At 42.1% G+C, this 22,234-nt stretch overlaps 2 protein-coding genes and 1 non-coding gene across 3 annotated transcripts; 2 read left to right on the forward strand and 1 right to left on the reverse strand.

Moving 5' to 3' along the window:
- Positions 1-847: 847 nt before the first annotated feature.
- On the forward strand, positions 848-7,542 carry LOC147229497 (properdin-like). Its single transcript, XM_086154969.1, has 11 exons — positions 848-995; positions 1,853-1,991; positions 2,267-2,430; positions 2,542-2,709; positions 4,077-4,280; positions 4,348-4,515; positions 4,648-4,839; positions 5,625-5,798; positions 6,247-6,444; positions 6,664-6,775; positions 7,210-7,542. Exons 1-11 carry the CDS (start codon positions 848-850, stop codon positions 7,334-7,336), a joined length of 1,794 nt encoding a protein of 597 aa, XP_086011095.1. The 3' UTR covers positions 7,337-7,542.
- On the reverse strand, positions 3,172-3,243 carry trnaa-cgc (transfer RNA alanine (anticodon CGC)). The gene has a single exon. It is a non-coding gene; the product is annotated as a tRNA-Ala (tRNA).
- Positions 7,543-11,748: 4,206 nt separating the features above from the next.
- LOC147229499 (uncharacterized) lies at positions 11,749-21,851 on the forward strand. The gene is made up of 9 exons (XM_086155882.1): positions 11,749-11,846; positions 12,490-12,586; positions 12,743-12,866; positions 17,683-17,840; positions 18,234-18,376; positions 18,450-18,633; positions 19,378-19,517; positions 20,887-21,049; positions 21,640-21,851. Exons 1-9 carry the CDS (start codon positions 11,749-11,751, stop codon positions 21,703-21,705), a joined length of 1,173 nt encoding a protein of 390 aa, XP_086012008.1. The 3' UTR covers positions 21,706-21,851.
- The last annotated feature ends 383 nt before the right edge of the window (positions 21,852-22,234 follow it).

Raw genomic sequence — 22,234 nt, forward strand, 5'->3', positions numbered from 1 at the left:
AATCAATTCTAAGGTGGGCTGGATCAGTAAAATCATGACATGAACTACTGTCAGGTACCTATTGTTCAATTCACTCCTCAAACCTGGTATTTTTTTTAGCTTTGCGAGCCGGATTAAACCTGTTCACAGTCCTAATCCGGCCCACGGGCCTTGAGTTTGACACCCCTGATTTAGGTTTAATGAGAAAATTCAATTATTTGGTCAGTTTTCACTTTCAAAGGAATTATTGTTTTCATAAGAACTGGAAGACCTTTGATTTCACATACAGTGCATGATGTCACCTCAGGATTTCTCAACATTGAACGGTATTTATTATGTATTCACACTAACAGCTCTTTGATGTCCAGCTGCTTCTCAAATGTCCAACTGTATGGCAAATTTTCAGTCGGCATGAAAATTCACCACAGACAGTAAGTCTGCATACTATAGCAGCAATATCATCTCCACATGAAAGAAGGTCACTGAGATGTGACTATTCATTTTCATAAGTACACCAGGATTCATATTTGAAACAACGTGGGATACTCAGGTTATTGCACACTCATATGATTTTAATAAACAAGGTGGAAAAATTACATATGCTTTAAAGGTTGTCCAGTGCATCTTGGTGTACTAATACGAAGAAATCAAAATGGATTTAAAAGTCATTTAAATTTTGGGGATTAGATCTGTCTAAATAATACTCGTTGATTTAACTCGGCCAAAGGTTGTTTGTGTGTGTGTCGGGGTGGGTCTGAATGAGTTCGGGGACAGAGAAAAGAATGAACGCAAAGTGAAAGTCTTCGATAAGACAATCACGTTTCGGTTTGTTTGAATTTGGAGGTCGATAATCTTTGCGGTGACGCGCATGCGCAGGAAAGAGTCGTTCTCATCAATGGGCTTCAGATCGAGGAGAAGCCGACCTGAGGGCTTTCTGCACAAACTTACAAAAATGACGAGGATGAAGGATTTTCTGACGATTCTGGTTCTACTGATGGTGCTCGTGGGAAGATCAGGTGAGTCGGATTTTTTTCCCCCTGTTTCTTAGGCCAGTTCCAATGAATAACTATTCCGACTATTACAAGAGTGACAGACGATCAGCCAGCTCTCAATCTATTATTGAAGTCATATTTACATGACTTGATTATTATTATCACACATTTCGAAAATGACTTTTTTTTCTATTGATCGGAATTTTATTTAGTAGAAATAAACACAACAATGACCTACACAGGCAGACAAGGTGCCCCTAAAGATATATAATGTAAGAAAAAATTGAGTTGATGAAATTCTGGCATTTCCCAGATTATGTAACCACAGTTTCAGTTTACTTGAACAAACAATAAAATACCCAAAAATCTGACCAAAAACAAGAACAAAGTTCCTGTGATTATGAAATTCCACCCACACACACCCCCCCACTAACGCACACATAAACGCACACACAGTTGTGAAGCCATTTTTTGAAGGATTAATGTTTAGTAATTATCTAATACACATCTTGTGTTTAGTTTTTTTTTATATATCCACTTCATCATATTTTGATCATTATTTCCCTTTGGCCTATTTGCTAAAATTTCTTTGCCTCACTAAATCAGCTTTTTTTAATTAACGATTCATGTAACGATGTAACGATTCATTTATCTTTCAAGATAATGTAATCCAAGCTGCAATCCAGTGTTTGACTACATCGTAAAACCATAAGAGATCAGTTAAACTCTCTCATCCAAAAACATAAAAGTAGTACATGTTGAACATGAAAATTCAAAATAATTGGATGATTACTGGAACCACCCATCCCCACACACAGTGCCAGCTGGGATTGTGTGTGTACATGTATTCATGCTTGCTTTTCTTATTTCTGGGTGCATAGATTGTGTGAGGTGTTTCGGGAGCTTTGACCAAACCACAGGGCAGTGCAATGAAGAACTTGGTGAGGTAGATGAAGACGAATGCTGTCAGAACACTAAATATGGTTTCCAAGACGAAGACGGAAAGTGTCATTCTTGTGGGTCGGTACACGTGTGCAAACACACTTACACTAAACATGATAAAGTATATGCATATGTGTGTGTACGTTTGCATTAGTCATCTTATTGGTGGCATTAAACACCTATGCCATTAACAATGATAAATTTAACAAATGTAAGTAAAAAAAATGCAATCATCATGTTCACTTAAGGCAATTTTTTTGTCATTAGCACCAGACCCGCTGCATTTTTGACAAGGACAGTTGGAGGTTATTATAGACGGAATTATGAATTATATGTGTTATTGTTGTTGTTAGTCCTCCGGCATGGTCATCCTGGTCACCGTGGTCGAAGTGTAATGTCCTGTGTGGGGAGGGAGTGAGACAGAGGACCCGCAAGTGTTATGGCATTGACGAAACAGCATGCGACAACCCTGATCACATACTTGAAGTGGAGCCATGCAGCGGCACCTGCTGTCAAGGTAAAACAACACACAAGTCGTCATGGTCAAGGTGTTGTAGTCGGGTGATTTGCCAGAATTGTTTCCAAAAATAGCCTTTCTGAGCATGTGTCTGGCTGTCTGTGTGACCAGTAAAGGGTTGGGGCCCATGGGATCCGTGGTCTGCGTGCTCCATCAGCTGTGGAACGGGCGGTGTTCAGAAGAGGCAGAGAGTTTGCTTGGACCCGACCAACTGTCACTTGGCTTGCAAAGGTCCAGAAGAGGAGACAGGCTCTTGTCCGACACAGCACACCTGTCCAGGTATCTTTTTGTCTCTCTTAACAGTCTCTCTGTCTGTGTGGCAATATGGTGTGATGATTTTTCCTGAAGAGAAGTTCCAATTGAAGGGCTGTACATAATAGATTGCACAATTTAATTCCCTCATTCTAACCTCGAAACTTTTGAGAATAGACTAAAGATATCGAGTCCTCAGCTTTGGTGAAAAAGCTTTGTTTTTGTGTGCCTGGCTGACTCGATGTACATAATAATCTTTTATCCTCAATTATTCCCCAAGAATGAAATGAATTTCCCCAAGAAGATAATCATTTTCTACAATTAACCCATCATGGATGAGCCATGAGCAGTAGGTCGCCGTCCACCAGGAGCAGGGGGGCAGTTGGGGATCCAGGGTCTTGCTCAACAACACTTCTACACACTAGGAGGAACCAGGATTGGAAACGAAATGTTTGGTTCCAAAAGATTGCCCTTTAAACGTAAAAAATTTGGAGATGCCAGGGATTGAACCTGAGACCTCATACACGCGAAGCATGCGCTCTACCACTGAGCTACATCCCCGATGAGCTCGCCCGGGGAAATGTCCCAATCACATAAGGAAAGATCCCATATGCCGAGTGCAGAGGTTTGAAAACCTTACACACTCAAAGAGTCATTTGGGCCTGTTTGCTGCAAAAAACATCAGGAGCTAAAAGTTCTTAAGGTATTAAGATAAGATGAAGAGAGTAGATAACACGGCCTATACGTTTTTTCTATAACACACTATTTTAAAAAATAGTGTGTTGCATTTATGAAATAAAGGAACTGCCAAAGAGAAAATATAATAATATTTCTGTATGAATCAAAAACATTTTGAACTCAAAAAAATTTGAATTATCCATCTGCTGTTTGTTCTTCATGTCCTCATTGATTTATCTTGTGTTTCCAAATATGCTGTCTGAATTAAACAACCCGAATTTAAAAAAAGTGTGACGAATACAGTGACAGAAAAAGTAATCAAATTTCATTTTAATTTAACATGATCACCATCATCTTCAAATTACATTTGATGCTAACAAAGTAAAAACAAAATCAAATGAAATGAAATCGCCACATGTGGCTCCAGAGCTGCCCTTTAGGCCACCCTTGGGGAAGGACTTGTGTGTACAACTAAGGACAATTAGCTACCACGCCCAAGCTCAACAAAAGAGAAAAAAATCGATGAATGAAAGGATGTATTGATAAATGGATGAACTGTGAGACATTTTTTGAAGTATTTATGAATGTATCATATTTATTTTGTGTCATTGCATCCCTAGTTGTCTTTTTTTGTATTTGATACCAAGTCAAGTTTCTGAGTTGAAATATGTATATAACAGATTACCTGTTTCCTTTGTATCTCTTTTGGTTCTCAGTCCATGGCGGTTGGTCCAGCTGGTCCACTTGGTCTCAGTGTTCCGGTTCCTGTCTTGACAGTGTCAGTGCCACCGCCGTCACCAGAAAGCGACATCGTTCCTGCACCAACCCTGCCCCCTCTAGTAATACTGTGCTGCCTGGTGATGTTTGTCCAGGGGATCCCTCGCAGCTCCAAGAGTGCAGTGAGCTTCCAAACTGCCCAGGTAAGTCATTTGACTGTAGCCGTTTAAATCCTATAACTTTGACGGTTCTGACTGACTTTCAATACAGTGAATGGCAACTGGGGGGAATGGTCCCAACCGGGCCCTTGTTCCGCTTCCTGTGGGGAGGGGCTTCAACTAATGATCAGGAAATGTGACAACCCTGCCCCCAAATATGGGGGAAAATACTGTGATGGGCAGAGCACTCAGAGTGCCTTCTGTAAGAACGCCTGCCCAGGTACTGTACTTGCAAACACACGCATGCACACACACACACACACACACACACACACACACACACACACACACACACACACACACACACACACACTCACACACTCACACATGACCTCTGACTTTCATGCCACAGTGGATGGATCCTGGTCTGGCTGGTCCAGTTGGGGCGAATGCTCAGCTTCATGCATTACAGACAGAAACGTCCCCATCAGGAAACGACAGCGCTTCTGTACCAACCCTCCTCCTTCCCTCAAACCCCATGGTCAACAGTGTGATGGAGACAGCAGTCAGATGGAGAAGTGCATGAGCCTTCCACCATGTGCAAGTATGTGTGTCAAAGTGGCTCCATTGTTTTCTCCAAACACAGTCGATACAGCCACACGCTAACACAGACAGCCAATGCCACAAATTTTAAATATGACGTATACACAGAGCTAGCAAACCCGTACATATATGTAGGGGTTTGCAATAAAACCAATTGTTAAGGGCATGGTGGCCTCAAGGGGGCGCCACAAAATTGGGAAAAATATCACCTTCAATATATTTACGTTAAAACTAGATATTACTACTAACTCTTAAAATGGAAAAGCTCACATTAGGGTCAGATTCAGATGTTGAGCATTGCTCAATTAATATGACTATACATCGCAGGGGGAGTGCCTTATTGTTTTGATCCCTTGTCTGTATTATATATTTCTAATATTCTAATAGTGATGTTTATTTCCTTATTTACAGGATTTTCATGTTGTGATAAGAGTGTTGATATTGTATTTAAGATGTTTATTTTTTATTTGAAATTTTTTCAGCAAGTCAATTGAGTGACATGTCATCTTTTTTTGTAAGTGTATGAACTCGCTTTTAACAAATGAAACTTCATCTTCACCTTACTTCATCTTATTTTGATGCATAAATTACTTTTATTACGAGACCTGACACACAACTGCCCCCTTCTTCCTCCAACCTCCTTTATTACAGAGGAAAATAACACACTAAAAATATCTGAAATGTACAAAAAAACTAAACAAACAAAAATATACTGTAAAAATCTTGTTTTCTTGACACTTGAAAACCAAGATACAGAGAGATACTTTGATTTTTCTGTTTCTGCAGTAAATGGAGGATGGGGCTCCTGGTCCCCCTTCAGTTCATGTTCTGTTACCTGTGGTGTTGGCCTGAAGGTGTCTATCCGTTCGTGTGACAAACCTGCCCCAAAACATGGTGGGCACTCATGTGCTGGAGAGCAAAAGCGAACCGAAGTCTGTAACACTAACGTCAATTGTCCAGGTAGTGTATACACACATGCACGCACGCATGTAAACACAAAAACCCAACCACACAGAAATCTCATTGTTTTTAGAAGTCCACACTTGCTTGCATTGTACATACATTCCTGGAGAAATAATTTTTTTAGCCAATTATCTAGTACATAGCTTGTTTTATATGATTTTATTAAGACATCTTTATGAATTTAGTCATTGTATCATCCAGTTGGCTTCTATTTTTTTTTCACATTTGTGCATAATTTCTCATGATCTGAAATTCATAAAAATGTACAAAAAGTTGGTGATAACCAGCTGATAACCAGACAAAATATGCAGGAGTCAGCAGTTAAAAGAAAGTATTACCAAGAAATTTGCAAAAACTTCAGATTGGTGGTTGTTGTTTAATTTTCTGACTTCGGTGAGGTCTCCTTCAGTGTTAAAAAGAGAATAATGTCTCTCTTTGACTGCAGTGGATGGGGTGTGGTCAGAGTGGTCACCATGGGAACCGTGCCGATATCCATTTGGTAACAAGAACGTACGCTGCCAAAAGACGCGGGGTAGACAAATGCGACAGCGTGAGTGTTTATATCGAGCACATAATGGCTCCATCTGTAGTGGGGAGGACCTGACCCAATTACGAGCCTGCTATGACATCAACGCCTGTTTCTGTGAGTGATGGCTACACAGACACACGAACACTTTGAATTAATCTTAAATATAATATCGACAATTTAAATGAACCACAAACTATCAATGGCAGGTGCTGTCCATGTTTCTACTATGTTTTACCAATATTTTTATTTAAGTTTCTTGTTTGAATGTTGAGTGCGACTCCAATGAATGTTACTTTATCCTGTAAATGTGTATGTCTGTGTGTGTGTGATTAGTTAAGGGAAACTGGGGTGAATGGGAGCCCTGGTCTCTTTGTAAACCATCCTGTGGAGAAAATTCGCGCCGTATCCGGAAGAGGATGTGCATTCCTGACTACGGTGATTACAGGTCAGTCCGTTGTCATGGATACTAGAAATCACTCAAAATTAGGGACAAACACAAATAGCTTAGACTTCATTTACCACTAGAGTCCTACTAAAGCCTTTTATTGACTTTTGCGTCAAAAAATCGGACTTCTTTTTTGTGATATTTGAAAAAAAGTTTATCATAGCGTTTTTTTCATCATCATGAATAAATAATGTCATATTGTGAGATCTGCTGTATTCTCCCAACAGGCACACACAAATACTAAGCTGACATTAAAATTGGGTTAACTTGTGCAGTTTACTCTCCAAAATCCAATGTCTTCTAATTGTTCTAATTGTTCAGACATTCCCCTGTCTAAATCAACACATCTCAATTATTAAACTGACAATATTACAACTTTGAACTGACTAAGCTGAATAGGCCCACTAATAAATAAAGGTTTGTGTGTTTTATAGACCTATCAATAGTCGTAACCAGGAGAAGGTGGCATTCTTTGGGACCCCAGTCGTCAACTGTGTTGCATCACCAGACGTTGAACCTTATCAGATTCAACCCTGTATAAATGTACCGGTTTGCACTTAAAGAAGACTCCGCATGATAAGATTATCATGACAACCTCCATCTGCATCCAAAGAAGTTTGGATATTTTCCAGTCTTAACATATTTTGGAGCAGTTTCACATGTGCAGGCTCTCATTGCTGCTCACTGTTGCTGTTACTTTCTTGTTTTGCTAATCTGACAGCCCTTTACCCTGTCTGTTCTGCCAATAAAGCTCTTGCTCATCTGTTGAGGTGAGGCTTCTGTGTTTTTAACCAACAAGCCTTGATAAAATTTTATCATCCAGTTTTTCACTTCATTCTATGATCAGGATAATGTTATGTCGGGTGTTTAAACACACATCTGACACTATGAGGAGCCTATAGCTAATTTTAACTACCAATTAGATTGTCTTATTCTCAGTAATTAGTGATAAAACACGAACTGGAACCACAATTGATTAAATGCATTTTTTCACAGTAGAGAACAGTATTTCCAGTAAATACTGCTTGATGATATTACTGCTACTTGTTTGTAAAATAATTCTGAAAGCAACATACCAAACCCCAAATCACAGCAAAATGATAGTGGTAATTACCACGAACAAACTTTGATGAACCTAGAAGAAATTTGAGAAGTCTACGGAATATGCCACATCCTGGTCTGCCAATCCAGATAAACTGTCCCCAATGACCATGCAATGTTGCAGACGTGTGTCAGCCAGGAGAGCTCCCTGTTTACACTCCCTTGGCCCACCGCGCAGCCTCCCCCTGTGAGCAAACTTTTTCCACCACCAATTTTCTCAGCTCTGGTGCTGTGGCCTTACCCCAACCTGGTTGGCCAGGAGTCAGCCCAAAACCTCATCTTCCTTGCTCAACATGTCCCACAATGTCACCATGTCCAAGAGCTGTTGTGGCTTCCTCTGCTGCTTTTGCTGGTGTCCATTTTTGCCCGGTTTTCAATGTTGGTGTGTTTTTTCAGAATCAGAATCAGAATCATTTATTGAAGGCCACACAACAGCGTTGGTGGAATTTGTTTTCGGTACAGCACATAATGCTCACATCTCTCCTGTGTCAGTTCCATCGTCAACAATACATACAGAAAATCATGATTAGCAGACACGATACATCAAGGTATTGATTGATTCAGAGTCCGTATAGCTATTGGGAAAAAGCTGTTTTTGAATCTGACAGATTTGGTTGTGAGAGACCTGTATCGCCTCCCGGAGGGCATGAGTGTGAACAGGTGATGTGCAGGGTGTGTGGTCTGAAGTGATTTTGACTTAATGTTGTGTGATGCGTCTTTGATACAGAGTGTCTATGGAAGGGAGAGTGTGAGCCATGATTCTAGACGCTTTATTGATGATGCGTTGAAGTTTTGAGCATGAGCGGCTATCCAAGTTACCATACCAGACTATTATTGATGAGGTCAGGATACTTTCAATTATGGCTGAGTAGAACTGAAGGGGGATATTGTGTCTCACATTGAATTTTTTTAGTTGTCTGAGGAACTGCTTCAACTGCTTTTGTACTGCTTCATCCCTGGATTCCATCAGCATCACATGTAGTCTTATTTTAATGTACTTGAAATCCTCTGTGAGACTTGATAGCGGCAACTTGAGGACCCGAACTCCATAGAGGCCTATGGTGGTAAGGCATTGTGGGACTCCGGGCCACCTCTTGGTCTTGATGTAGCCAGTGACTCCTCTTTCCAACCTCTCCACCCTTGAGATAAGAACCTTGTAAACTGCAAGAGGCCACAATATCCTGGGTAGGAGGCCAAACTGCTGGCACCATGCTGTCAGCTTTCCAGGAGCTGTTTTTTTTTTTTCAATGGTCTACAAGCTCCTTGTGATGTCACCACACAGCTGTTGTACCTGGTCTTTGTCCTTCAGGTTTGCATGGTACCACCTACCAAGACATGTTAGTGACTGATCAGACACTGTTGGAATTGGCTCGACTCTGATGAAGAACCTCTGGTCACTGAGCATACATACATGCCCAGCTGATATTCTCCTCCAGTTTTCTAAGCAGCCTCCTGGTACATGGGACAGTGGTAGTCAGAGTAGTAATGTCATCCATTTACACTCTAAGTGGAGGGAGACGTAGACCAGAATTGTCTTACTGTCCACCAACAACCCACTTCGATAATGATCTCCATAGCCATGGTTAATACACGTGGTGCATCCTGCCATGATCCCTACTTCCAGGCTCTGCCAAGAGAACTCAGAGGTGGTAAAGCAGAACTGAAAGTTTTGGAAGTAAGATTTCACCAGTATAATTATGTCACTGTGTAAGAAGTGGAAAGCAGATGATAAGGGTTCATGTGGCACTGAACCAAATGCATTAACAAGTTGAGGGAGACTACATGGTGACCCCTTTTCTCCACCTTTGCTATTTGGATGTGGTGCCAGATCATACTGGGATGTTCGAGGCACCCCGAAAACCCTGGTATTCCCACCATCTGTTCAGTATTATTGACATACTAATTTTTTTCGCGAGTACTCAGCCATCTTCTGCACAAACACACTGAAGAAGATCTTGATGGCAATGCCCAGCAGGCAGATCTGGAGGAATTGCATGACGTTCATTTCATCCTTTTCTTTTTGTATTAGCACCCCTCCCACCCTAAACCACACTTCAGGCACAATTTTCTGCCATGCAGTTCTCATAAGACTCCATAGGATCTTATAGGACTCCATTTGGTCCTGGAGTTGATAGTGTTCAACTGCAACTCCAGGAGCAGTGAGCAACTCCTTGCTCACTCGACTCTCCTTGCCACCTCCTTCCGTGTCGGAGAACCAATCTCCATAATTGTTGGGATGTCTGATGGTATGGTTAGATGTTCATATTGCCTGGAGTCAAAATTGGTTATTTGCAGGTATTCCTCCAGTTCCGTTTTCATTGTTTTCAGGACTCCAGTTACTTACTTTGAAAAGAGGCTCCTCAGGAACTTGAAACAGTACTTGTACAGAATGAGGTGTTTGATCTCTTGTTGCCTCCTGGAAACTGTACTTCTGGTCTCCTGCACTCCAAACCGTTCAGTTCCATACTGATGGATTTGGTTCTCCAACTATTTCTCCACTGAGCCTCAAAGCTGCGGGCTAAGTTCACCAATTTCCCTCAGTATCTTGTCAATAGTGCGGGGCCAATTCACACACGGTTTGTGTGCCAGTAGTTTCCACTTGTGTGAGAGAGGCTACGTTCTATTGCTACCATAATTTCTGTGCTTGAGTTAGACAAAACATTGGTACTGATGCACTGCATACTTTGGTTAGCCACCGGATGCTGTGCCTCATCTGACTGATTTGATTGTTTCCATAGGAAACTATCAAGGCGAGACCCCTGACACTCCTTAATCTAGCACCTGTCTTTCCCTGATCGATCCTCGTTCCATGGTTTGATGTAACTTTCCTCTAGCCACAAACACATACCTGCATTTGGACCGCTGTGACAGGTGTCGTGGTGTGCTCTTGTGCTGTGCTTTAATTTCTCGTGGTTGTTTCCATTCCAGTCATCACCATGTTGTAAGTTGATGTGTCTTCTTTTACCCAACTCTTGTAGACTCAATGGATATTCTGCCATGTTTTCTTCTTGTAACTATGGTATTTCCAACATGCTATGCAAGGGAAACTACAGAATGGGGAGCTAGCCCAAGACAGACCCAGTGGGGGCTTTCCGTCTTGTCAGCAGTCTCTTCAAGTTGCCCCAAGGACTTTCCCCAGTCATCAGCTGATGTTACCAAGCAGTCAAAAACATCTTATAAAAAAGAACTCTCTCAGAATCAGAAATACTTTGTTGATCCCATAGGAAATTGAGTACACCTTAGGGTCCTACAAGAAAAGCTACAGTTAGTAGCTTGGGAAGGAGATATCTTGGCTCACCTTTTCAGTCCACTGGGTTTCAGTCCAAAAAAACAGACAACGAATAAAGGAATGAATTAAATTGATTTCAACATCAGTGACCATAAATGTTGAAGGAGGGTGTGCCTGACCTAAACGCAAGGACACTCAGGAGGTAGGGTATCTTAAGGCGTTTATTTGACAGGGAAGATGAATGGAGAGGTGTGCCTGGGCTGGGTTGTTTCTGGGGAGGGGGGTTGCAGGAGTCTCGGGAACTGGCAAGGAGAAACGTCAACTTCTGGTTCTAGGAACTGGTAAAGAAATGTAAGGCAAAGAATACAATGATGAGGAATCATTCACCCGCTCAATCAGGTTCACTGCACACTGAGTCCCAGCCCTGGATCCAAACAAAAGGACCATATTGATGTGATCTAAAGGGAAGATACCAGGTGCGTTTTAAAACATATTGTTCTGGATCTACACCAATCTTTTACAATCTTACAATCTTCTCACGTCATTGGAATCTGATGAGAACAGTTGAACGTATTTGTCCCCCTTTGAATAAGTTTGAATATGACATTGGATCATTTAGCGGCATAAGAGCTGTCACCAGTAGATGGCGATAATGCCCACACGGCCAAGTAGAAACAAAGAAAGAAGTAGAAGAAAAGGAGGAAGCGGAATATTTGAAAATACAATGGCGGGAGTTCGAACGTAAGTCTGTCCAAATAATTTTTATCAACACGTAATACGTAACTTGCGTTATGTGACTTTGTCCCTGGCTACTGTCATTTTCGAAATCGGACAGATACTCTCAGCGGGGATAAGCATGCTAGCTAATGCTAAAACAAATATTTATATTTTCAACGATTTCATTGATGGGTGGCACTATATAGTTACATTTCTCTCACGATCCCAAACCATGATATAATTCAACCATGCTTCATAAAAAAATGCTTTTATTCCTCTGTCTCGGAGTTTTGAAATAGATATTCACCAGGTTTTCAATTCGGACATTGTTTAATTACGTAATATTGTACATCAAAGTTTCTCTTCATCAAATTGTTTTAATTTTTGTGATTTTTATTAATTCGTTTATTTATCTGTTTTTTTTTTAATTGACCAAAAGTGATAAAAAGACCCAAAGCCTTTTAGTGGTGTAACATAAGAAATTATTTTTCTCATTATTACGTTTAAATGCTGACCTTGCAGTTATTCCTTTTCTTTCATTCTGCGTTCTTCTGTCGGCTTTTGAATTTGATGCCTTTGTTTCAAGAGAAAAAATGTACTTTTTACCCCTTGTATGTGCAAAGCAGGTTTATTGTAATAAAAATAATTTGTCTGTAACCCCCCCCAGCGTGATGCAGCACTGTGATCCAACCCCCCTGGAATGCCAACATGACACAGAACAGCTGGATGCTGGTGGGGCAGAAATGAAGCTGCTCTTCCTCATGGTTGGTTTCTCTTTGAACACAGATGCAATCTACTTGACAGAAGCAGCGGCTCCACCCAAGCTGATTATTTTAAATCGGTGAATTGAAATGGCCAGCCAATTTGATAAAGTGTGTGTGTGTGTGTGTGTGTGTGTGTGTGCGCTTATTTGCCTGCAGGACAGTCGACGTATCCAGAAGGTTCTGTGGCGTCAGCTGTCTGTTCTGGACTCCATGATGTCCCTCCTAGTGGGTCTAAATTCCTCTCAGGAACTGCTGTCCCAGCCCTGCCCCTCCCAGCAAGGTAGGCTGCATACACAGCATAATGAAGATTTAACATCAGCACTCTAACACATTAGAATTCAACTATTTCATTATACTGTATTATTCCACCTTGCATCACTAGGAAATCAAACAGGAGATCCCTGTGTTTTATAATAATAATGATAATAATAATAATGCATACGATTTGTATAGCGCTTTTCACGGTACACAAAGACGCTTTACAAGTTGACGACAGAAAAACATAGAACATAAACATTGTTAATGGGAAGAGCTGTGGGTGTTGTAGGTGGTTTGGAAGAGGTGGGTCTTGAGGTTGTTTTTGAAGGAAGACAATGAGTTTGACTCTCGGATGGCTGGGGGGAGGGAGTTCCAGAGGGTGGGGGCGGCGATGGCGAAGGCTCTGTCTCCCAGGGTGCGGTACTTGGACTTACAGATTGGAGTTAGGAGGTTTTCATCCGAGGAGCGAAGACGACGGGCTGGAGAGTGGCGACGTAGAAGGTCGGTGAGATATGGGGGGGCGAGGTTGTTGAGGGCTTTGTAGGTGGTGAGGAGGATCTTGAAGTGGATGCGTTGTTTGATGGGCAGCCAGTGAAGTTGACGGAGGATGGGGGTAATGTGTTCTCTGGAAGGGGAGCGGGTAAGTAGTCGGGCAGCAGAGTTTTGGACGTATTGCAGTTTTTGAAGGGCATTAGAGGGGAGGCCATATAGGATACTATTGCAGTAGTCGAGTCTGGAGGTGATAAATGCATGGATTAGTGTTTTAAGCAGCAGAGGGTGGAAGAGTGGGTCGGAGGCGTGCTATGTTTCGGAGGTGGAAAAAAGATGTTTTGGTGATGTGATTTATGTGTGGCCTAAAAGAGAGTGCAGGGTCCATGTAGATTCCAAGATTTCTTACCAGGGGGGAGGGGGAAACAGAGTGACCATCAATGGAGAGTGCGAGATTGTTACAGGAATTGAGCAAGGATTTAGGCCGAATATGATAATTTCTGTTTTGTTGCTGTTGAGTTTGAGGAAATTTTGGTTCATCCAGGTTTTTATGTCTGTGATGCAGTCGGTGAGGGAGGAAAGGATTTCGGGAGTGATTGTTTTGGTGTTTATGTAAAGCTGAGTGTCATCAGCATAGCAGTGAAAATGGAGTCCATGGCGGCGGATGATGTGTCCAAGTGGCAGTATGTAGAGGGTGAAAAGTACGGGGCCAAGAACTGAACCTTGTGGAACTCCGTGTCGGACGGGGGTGGTGGAAGATGTATGGTTGTTTATGCTGATGTAGTGAGATCTGCCGGAGAGGTAAGAGTGGAACCAGGAGAGGGCGGTGTCGGTGATGCCTAATGATTCCAGACGGTTGAGGAGGATTTGATGGTTGACTGTATCGAAGGCAGCGCTGAGATCAAGGAGGAGGAGGATGGTGAGGGATCCGGAGTCAGAGGAGAGAAGGAGGTCATTTGTTACTTTGATGAGAGCTGTTTCAGTGCTGTGTTGGTTTCTGAAGCCGGATTGGAAAGTTTCATACAGGTCATGTGTGAAGAGGTGTTGATTTAATTGTGCTGTGACAGCTCTTTCCAGTGCTTTTGAGAGGAATGTGAGGTTGGAGATGGGTCGGAAGTTGTTGGGGTCGTCGGGGTCGAGGCCAGGTTTTTTAAGGAGAGGGGTGATGGCAGCAAGCTTAAGTGATGTGGGGACTGTTCCAGAGGTGAGGGAGGCGTTAATGGTATCGGTGATGAGTGGGGCAAGGGGGGTGAGGCAGGCTATGACAAGATTTGAAGGCATGGGATCCAGGGGGAGGTGGATGGCTTCATGGTGGTGAGTATTTTGGTGAGATCTGCTGTAGTTATTGGAGAGAAATGAGTGAGTCGGTGGATAGAAGGGGAGGTGAGTAGGGGCTCTGGGACTGGGTTGGTGGCAGAGGAGGATGCAAGTTGATTATGGATGGTGTCTATCTTTGAGGTGAAAAATGACATGAGGAGGTCACATTTTTCCGGGGTGAAAGTGGATGAGATGTTGTCGTGCGGTTTGAGTAGTTTGTTTATGGTGGAGAACAGAGAGCGTGGATTGGAGGATCCCGAGTGAATGATGCCAGAGTAGTAACGGGAACGGGCTTCATTGAGTGCTGTCTTGTAATGTTGCATTATAGAAGACAAACATTTCAGGATTAAAGTGAAACTAGGGGGAGTTGACTAGATAAGAGAGCCAATTACAAGCTCGAGCTATGATGAAATAAATGACAGCTACAACAATCTTTTAAACAAATCTTGTACATTTAGTATAAATAATATCATGTGTACAATATAGTGTGTAAAATTTTGTATTGTGATGTTCTTGGGAATCTTCTTTTTCTCCTCCTCCTCCCCTTTCGGCTTTTCCCTTCAGGGTTCGCCACAGCAAATCAACCCTCTCCATCTAACCCTATTCTGTGTATCCTCCTCTCTCACATTTACTACCTTCATATCCTTTCTCACTACATCCATAATTCTTCTCTTTGGTCTTCCTCAGGACCTCCTGCCTGGCAGCTCCAATTCCAGCATCCTTTTACTAATATATTCACTGTCCCTCTGTACATGACCGAACCATCTCAGTCTTGCTTCTCTGACCATCTCTCCAAAACATCTAACATATGTTGTTCCTCTGATAGACTCATTCCTGAGCCTATCTATCCTGGTCACTCCCAAAGAGAACCTCAACATCTTCATCTCTGTGACTTCCAGCTCTGCCTCCTGTCTTTTTGTCATTGGAACTGTTTCTAGTCCGTACAGCATCGCTGATCTCACCACTGTTTTGTACACCTTTCCTTTCATTCTGGCTGATAGTCTTCTATCGCATATTACCCCTGACACTTTTCTCCCCCCATTACAAACTACTTGACCCTGTATCTTCACCTCTTTTCCACACTCTCTGGTGCTCTGGACTGTTTAGCACAAGTACCTGAAATTCTCCAATTTCTTGATCTCCATTCCTTGTAGCCTCACCGTTTCACCAGGGTTCCTCTCATTCACACACATATACTCTGTCTCGCTGCGACTAACCTTCATTCATCTCCTTTCTAGAGCATACCTCGACCTCTAGATTTTTCGCAACCTGTTCCCTGCTCTCACTAAAGATCACAATGTCATCTGCAAAGATCGTGGTCCATAGAGATTCCTTTCTAACTTCATCTTTCAGCCTGTCCATCACCACTGCAGTCAAGAAGGGGCTCAGAGCTGATCCCTGGTGGAGTCCCACCTTCACCATGAACCCCTACAGCACCACTGTCTCACAGCTAGTATACATGTTCTGTACTAGTCGAACATACTTCTCCTTCATTCCAGATTTCCTCATACAATATCAGAGTTCCCCTCTTGGCACCCTGTCATATGCTTTTTCCAGGTCTACAAAAAAACAATGCAGCACCCTCTGGCCTTCTCTGTAGTTCTTTATTAGCATTCTCAAAGAAAATACTGGATCTGCTGTACTCTTTCTAGGCATGAAGCCATACTGCTGTTCACAAACGCTGACTTCTTCTCTCATTCTAGTTTCCACTACTGTTTCCCATAATTTCATTATATCGCTTATCAACTTTGTCTTTATACTTAATACTCTTTACTTTATAGTTGCTGCAATTCTGCTACCCCCCCCCCCCCGTTCTTAAAAATGGGTACCATCACACTTTGTCTCCATTCTTCAGGCCTCTTCTCACTCTCTAAGATCTTGTTGAACAATCCAGTCAGAAACTCTACTGCTGCCTCTCCTAGATCCTTCCACACCTCCACAGGACCAACTGCCTGTCTTCATCCTTTTCAATGCCTTCCTCACTTCACCTTCAATGATCTCTGCTACTTTGTTGTCTACAATAGTCACCTCTTCTACCCTCGCCTCTCTTTCATTTTTCCACATTCATCAGCTCTTAAAAGTACTCTTTCCATCTTCCCATCACTTTTCTAGCATCTGTCAATAAAGTTCCCTCTCTATCCTTAATCACCTGGAACTTCTATACATCATTTCCATCTTTATCTCTCTGTTTTGCCAACCTGTATAGATCATTCTCTCCCTCCTTACTGTCCAACCGAGCATACAAGTCATCGTACGCCCTTTGTTTGGTCTTTGCTACCTCTATCTACCTTACGTTGTATCTCCCTGTACTCCTGTCTGTTCTCTTCAGTTCTCTCTGCATATACTCCTGTACTTCCTCATTCCACCACCAAGTCTCCTTATGTACTTTCCTACCAGATGACGCAAGTACTCTCCCACCTGTCTCCCTGATAACCCGAGCTGTTGTTGTTCAATCATCTGGAAGCTCTCCCTGACCACCCTTACTACCTTTCCACCTGGTCTCCTGGACACACAGTATATTCACTTTCTTTCTCTGCATCATGTCGACCAACTCTCTACCTTATCCTGTCATAGCCTCGATATTTAAAGTCCCTACTCTTAGTCCCAGACTCTTGTCTCTCCTCTTCTCTCTCTTCTTCCAAATACGCCTTCCTGCTCTCCTTCTTTGACCTACAGTAGCCCAGTTTCCATTGGTTCCCTGTAGGTCATCGGTACCAATGGCGCTCGTTGTTAACCTGGGCCTTGACTGATCCTTTGTGATCTGGTTATTAGCTTTGATTTGCATGTTTGGTTTTGCACGCAACCCTCTGCATTTATCCGGGCTTAGGACTGGCTCAGGGAGACACTGACCCGTGCCCCCCCGAGGCTTCCTCAGGGAGACACCGGCCCGTGGCTGGGGCTGCATTTATGGTGCTCTTGGGAATACCCAGATTTAATATTAACACACTGAACACAATACAAATCCATTGGTACAGCTGACAGTTCAGGGAACTGTTTGTGCGTGTGTGTGCGTGTGTGCATGTGTGTGTCAGATGGTGGGGCGCGCAGCAGGTGGAAGTCTCTGAAGGCAGACAGCAGGGAGAGATTGGAGGAGACTAAAGGTCTGCTCAGAGCACTGCAGGAAAGAACTATGACGATCCACAGCAAGCGACACAAGCTTACACAGCTCCTCGAGGAGCAGCACAACAAGGTGAAACACACACACTTGGTGCAACTAAATATTATTTAGTCTCGAAGTTCCTCAGGTGAATAGAGATGTTGCATTGTTCTGTAAACACCAGACACTAAATGATTTTTTCACAAAGAACCAATCTGTAAATTCAAAAAAACAAAACAAAAATCAAACATCTGAATGGGGGTCGGAAACTCAAACAAATACTGGACAGGTGGTTGGATGAGTCATCAGCCACGAGAATAACGGATTTTGACTTGCTCGAATCACTTGAAATCTAGACAGAATGGATTCTCACAAAAAATCTCATAATCTCATTTAACGAAGTCCAAGCATGAGGAGAAAAAAACATTTGAAATAATAACCAAAGAGCTGTATAAGGAAGTGTCAGAGTATCCATTCCTCCTTCAGACAAAGCAGCGCACGGAGCTGGCAGATTCTCTCAAGAAGGCCCAGAATGCATTGCGGTCATGTGACAGCCAGCTGAGGCAGTTGAAGACAGAATACGAGGCGACGCTTGCTCAGTTGATGGACGGCCAGCGAGTCAGAGATGAGTGAGTCCATTCAGGTCATTTGAACTGGCTGGTTGGCTCTGATCGGCCATTAAAACAGCTTCCCCTCCATCAGGTTGCAGGCCACTGTGTCAGCTGTCCAGGGCATCACCCAGATTGATCTGCTGGCCTTTAGCCAATCAGAGCTCAGTTTGGGTCTGAGACCCTGTTCCACTGCCACAGGAGATGTGTTGTCCGGGGATTTGGAGCCGGTAAAGATGTCAGTCACCTGGAGCAACGACAACCGTTACAAACTACAGGTGAGACAAGAGAACGATGACAAGCTGATTTATCTGTTTATCAGTAAAAATATATTTTGCTTCTCCAGATCTATTAATTGTCAGACACGATAAATTTGATCGCATTAACTTCTATCTTAACAACTGTATGTTTATCAATATTTAAATATTTGCAGAGGCCCATTGTCACTATTGGTTGAATATATTCAAATATTTTGTGTAAAGCAAACAGGGAAAATTTACTGAATGAATGAATAAATAAATAAAATCACCACATAGAACTCAGAGATTTGAGGGTTTGATTTCCAAACCATTGATAAGATTTGTAACTTATGGTGTATATTTACTTTGGGGAAAAAGATTACAAATTAAGTTTGAATTTTGTAAAACAAAATGACCTTTGAATTGAGAAACAGGTTCCCAAATGCCAATAAAGTCCTCTCGATAAAATCCTGCAAATGTATAATTTGAAAGACATAAACATTGTATTTTCATCTGTCTTGCAGAATAGTTACAGATATGTGAGACAACAAAGAACCCTCAGTTGACATGCATGTAAATGTGTAATAAACCATTTCAACGTATTATCATTGTTATAAACAAGAATCTCCCTGAGCAACAAAAGTCAGGCTAAGCAACAGTGCTGCCCTAATATATTCTGAATTATTTTTTCCCTTGAAAGAGTTTAAAGTGTCCCCGCCCCTTTTTAGTTTTCATTCTTTTGACTTTGAATGAATACATACATCAATGTGCGTGTGTGCACAGGGAAGTGGGGGTGTGTTGGACCTGATGAAGGACTGCTTATCAGGTCACCAGTCCGAGCTGAGCGCTGCCCTGGCTGAAGTCATGGAAGTCTACATCAGTCAGGCAGACCTGCTGTATGAGATCCAGCTGCTGAGGTCCAGGTGAGCTTTTTGTCACCAATAATCAGCGGTTGTCATTTCTCAACAAGCTGATTTAAAATGAGTTCTTCGAAGACCGTATTCACTGAACAAACTATTTGAAAGGTTCATTTACAGTGGGGCAAAAAAGAATTTGGTCAGCCACCAATTGTGCAAGTTCTCCCACCTAAAAAGATGAGAGAGGCCTGTAACTTTCATCATAGGTACACTTCAACTGTGAGAGACAGAATGCGGAAAAAAAATTCAGAAAATCACATTGTCTGATTTTTTTTAAAGAATTTATCTGTAAATTATGGTGGAATATAAGTATTTGGTCAAGAAGAAAAGTTCAATACTTTGTTAAATTCCCTTTTGCTGGCAATGACAGAGGTCAAATGTTTTCTGTAAGTCGTCACAAGGTTTTCACATGCTGGTATTTTGGCCCATTCCACCATGCAGTTCTCCTCTAGAGCAGTGATGTTTTGGGGTTGTCACTGGACAACACGGACTTTTATTTGGATGAAACTCACCATTCTTTCTCTTCCAAACATGACAAGTTGAGTTTTTACCAAAAACTTCTATTTTGGTGTCATCTGACCATATTTTCCCATTCTTCTTCTGGATTATCCGAATCGATCCGATCATCCAATCATCTGAATGTACTCTAGCAAACTTCAGATGGGCCTGGACGTGTACTGGCTTAAGCAGGGGGACACGTCTGGCACTACAGGATTTGAGTCCCTGGCAACATTGTGTGTTACTGATGGTAGCCTTTGTTACTTTGGTCCCAGCTCTCTGCAGGTAATTCACTTGGTCCACTCATGTGCTTCCAGAATTTTTGCTCACCGTTCTTCTGATCATTATGACCTCACAGGGTGAGATCTTTCGTGGAGCCCTTGATCGAGGGAGATTATCAGTGGCCTCGTATGTCTTCCGTTTTCTAATAATTGCTCCCACAGTTGATTTCTTCATACCAAGTTACTTAACTTTTGCAGATTCAGTCTTCCCAGCCTGGTGTAAGTCCACAAGTTACAGGTCTGTGAGAGCAAGAAACTTTGCTTGTTTGTGGGTGACCAAATACTTATTTTCCACCATAATTTGCAGATAAAGTATTTAAAAAAATCAGATAATGTGAATTTCTGGACATTTTTTTCCGCATTCTGTCTCATAGTTGAAATGTACCTATGATGAAAATTACAGGGGTCTCTCATCTTTTTAAGTGGGAGAACTTGCACAATTGGTGGCTGACTAAATACTTTTTTTCCCCACTGTATGCATTGAAATACTATGGCAACTTTATGGATAATGGCGCCTAAAACAGTGCTTTGATTGCAATCCTGTTTTGGTCGGCCATCATGATAGTCACACCACAAGTGTGCATCTTGTGTGTCAGTTTTGCCATCGACTGGAATCCTGCCAAGCGCCTGCTGGTCTACCTGAAGTCTGCATCATTAGTGTGTCACTTGGAGGTGGAGGAGGGATACCCCAACAGAGGGCGGGCGCTTCTGCTGTCTGTGCAACGTGACAGACAATCAGTGGACACATCTGAGCTGCAGGTAAATCTCAGGCGACACCGGATATGACTCGCCGGTGTTTCTCTGTTGCGGCCCACTCATCTGATCAACTGCCATCAGTTGTCCCATCCAGAGGTCCTCATAAAACTCCAAACTTATTCACACACCAAGTCGCTATGTTCCCTGCAGCGATATCTGTGGTGGTGGATTCGCAAATTCTAAAGCTTTAAAAATTTCCGACCTTCTCATCTGGCAGTTTACGTGAAGCTGACCAGAGTGGATTTTTGTTTGTTTGTTTGTTATAAATCAGTTTCTGATTGAAAGACATGCAGCAAATGTATATCTTCAATAATCATTTTCATTAAACTGCCATTTTTTGAAATTGTTTTGCTTTTAGTGTCAATAGGTAATGAGGAGCCAGATAGTAGATTCTCAATTAGGCAATTATTTTTGAGACTGTAAGAGCTTTATGAAACAAGTTACAGTTGCTTGTAATATATTACAAACCAATATCACAAACTTTTATTGTAAGATTTGTTTAATGTCAATGCAGCTCTTATCATCTGTAATTAACACTTAATAGGATATTATTGCACACATATTTGATTTGACTGTCTGTCTGTCTGTCTCAGCCTCCGAAACCTGACATGCGTCTGACTGAGTGGCTGGTGTTTCTCTGTAGCAGTTCTCTCGTCTAATCCACCTCACCAGTCTCATCTGGGAAGTCCTACCAAAACTACAGTCATTGGCTCACCAAGTCCCTGTATTCCCATATGGACGTGAAAATAAACCTTTTGCATGCAGATGTCTTTGAAATGATTTTTGCATCCTGTTTACTAGAACAGACAACCAAAATATGAACTCTAAGTCTAGTAAATATTGAATAAATTCAAGAAATCCAACTGCATAATTGGTGAGTGACAGTTCCACTATTCGACCACCTGAAGGCAGTGTTTACTGACTTGTGGTTCGGACTCCACTGACTAAAAGTGAACATTAGTCTCCTGTTTCTGCTGCTGTTCGATTCCCATCATGCATCACTGTACTTTAATGTCCTACTGGTTATGTAACAGGCATACTCACATGTTATCTGTATATCAAGATCAAAGACCACTTTACTGTTTTCCACGTAAATGAAAAATGGATCTTCATGACCCTGCAATTATATGCAATTCATGTTTAGCAATGACTATCCATGTTAGATAGCACCAAATACCAAGAGCAGAA

The sequence above is a fragment of the Fistularia commersonii genome, chromosome 11, assembly GCF_037954325.1.
Source record: "Fistularia commersonii isolate RoL2024-O1a breed Wild chromosome 11, RoL_Fcom_v1.0, whole genome shotgun sequence".
Lineage (NCBI taxonomy): Eukaryota > Metazoa > Chordata > Actinopteri > Syngnathiformes > Fistulariidae > Fistularia > Fistularia commersonii.

Coding starts and splice junctions, on each gene's coding strand:
- LOC147229497 (XM_086154969.1), top strand. CDS start 848: ATGCGCAGGAAAGAGTCGTTCTCATCAATGGGCTTCAGATCGAGGAGA. Junction 2,431..2,541: donor CAGCGGCACCTGCTGTCAAG/GTAAAACAACAC, acceptor CTGTGTGACCAG/TAAAGGGTTGGGGCCCATGG. Junction 4,281..4,347: donor TGAGCTTCCAAACTGCCCAG/GTAAGTCATTTG, acceptor CTTTCAATACAG/TGAATGGCAACTGGGGGGAA.
- LOC147229499 (XM_086155882.1), top strand. CDS start 11,749: ATGGCGATAATGCCCACACGGCCAAGTAGAAACAAAGAAAGAAGTAGA. Junction 12,587..12,742: donor TGAAGCTGCTCTTCCTCATG/GTTGGTTTCTCT, acceptor ATTTGCCTGCAG/GACAGTCGACGTATCCAGAA. Junction 18,634..19,377: donor ACAACCGTTACAAACTACAG/GTGAGACAAGAG, acceptor GTGTGTGCACAG/GGAAGTGGGGGTGTGTTGGA.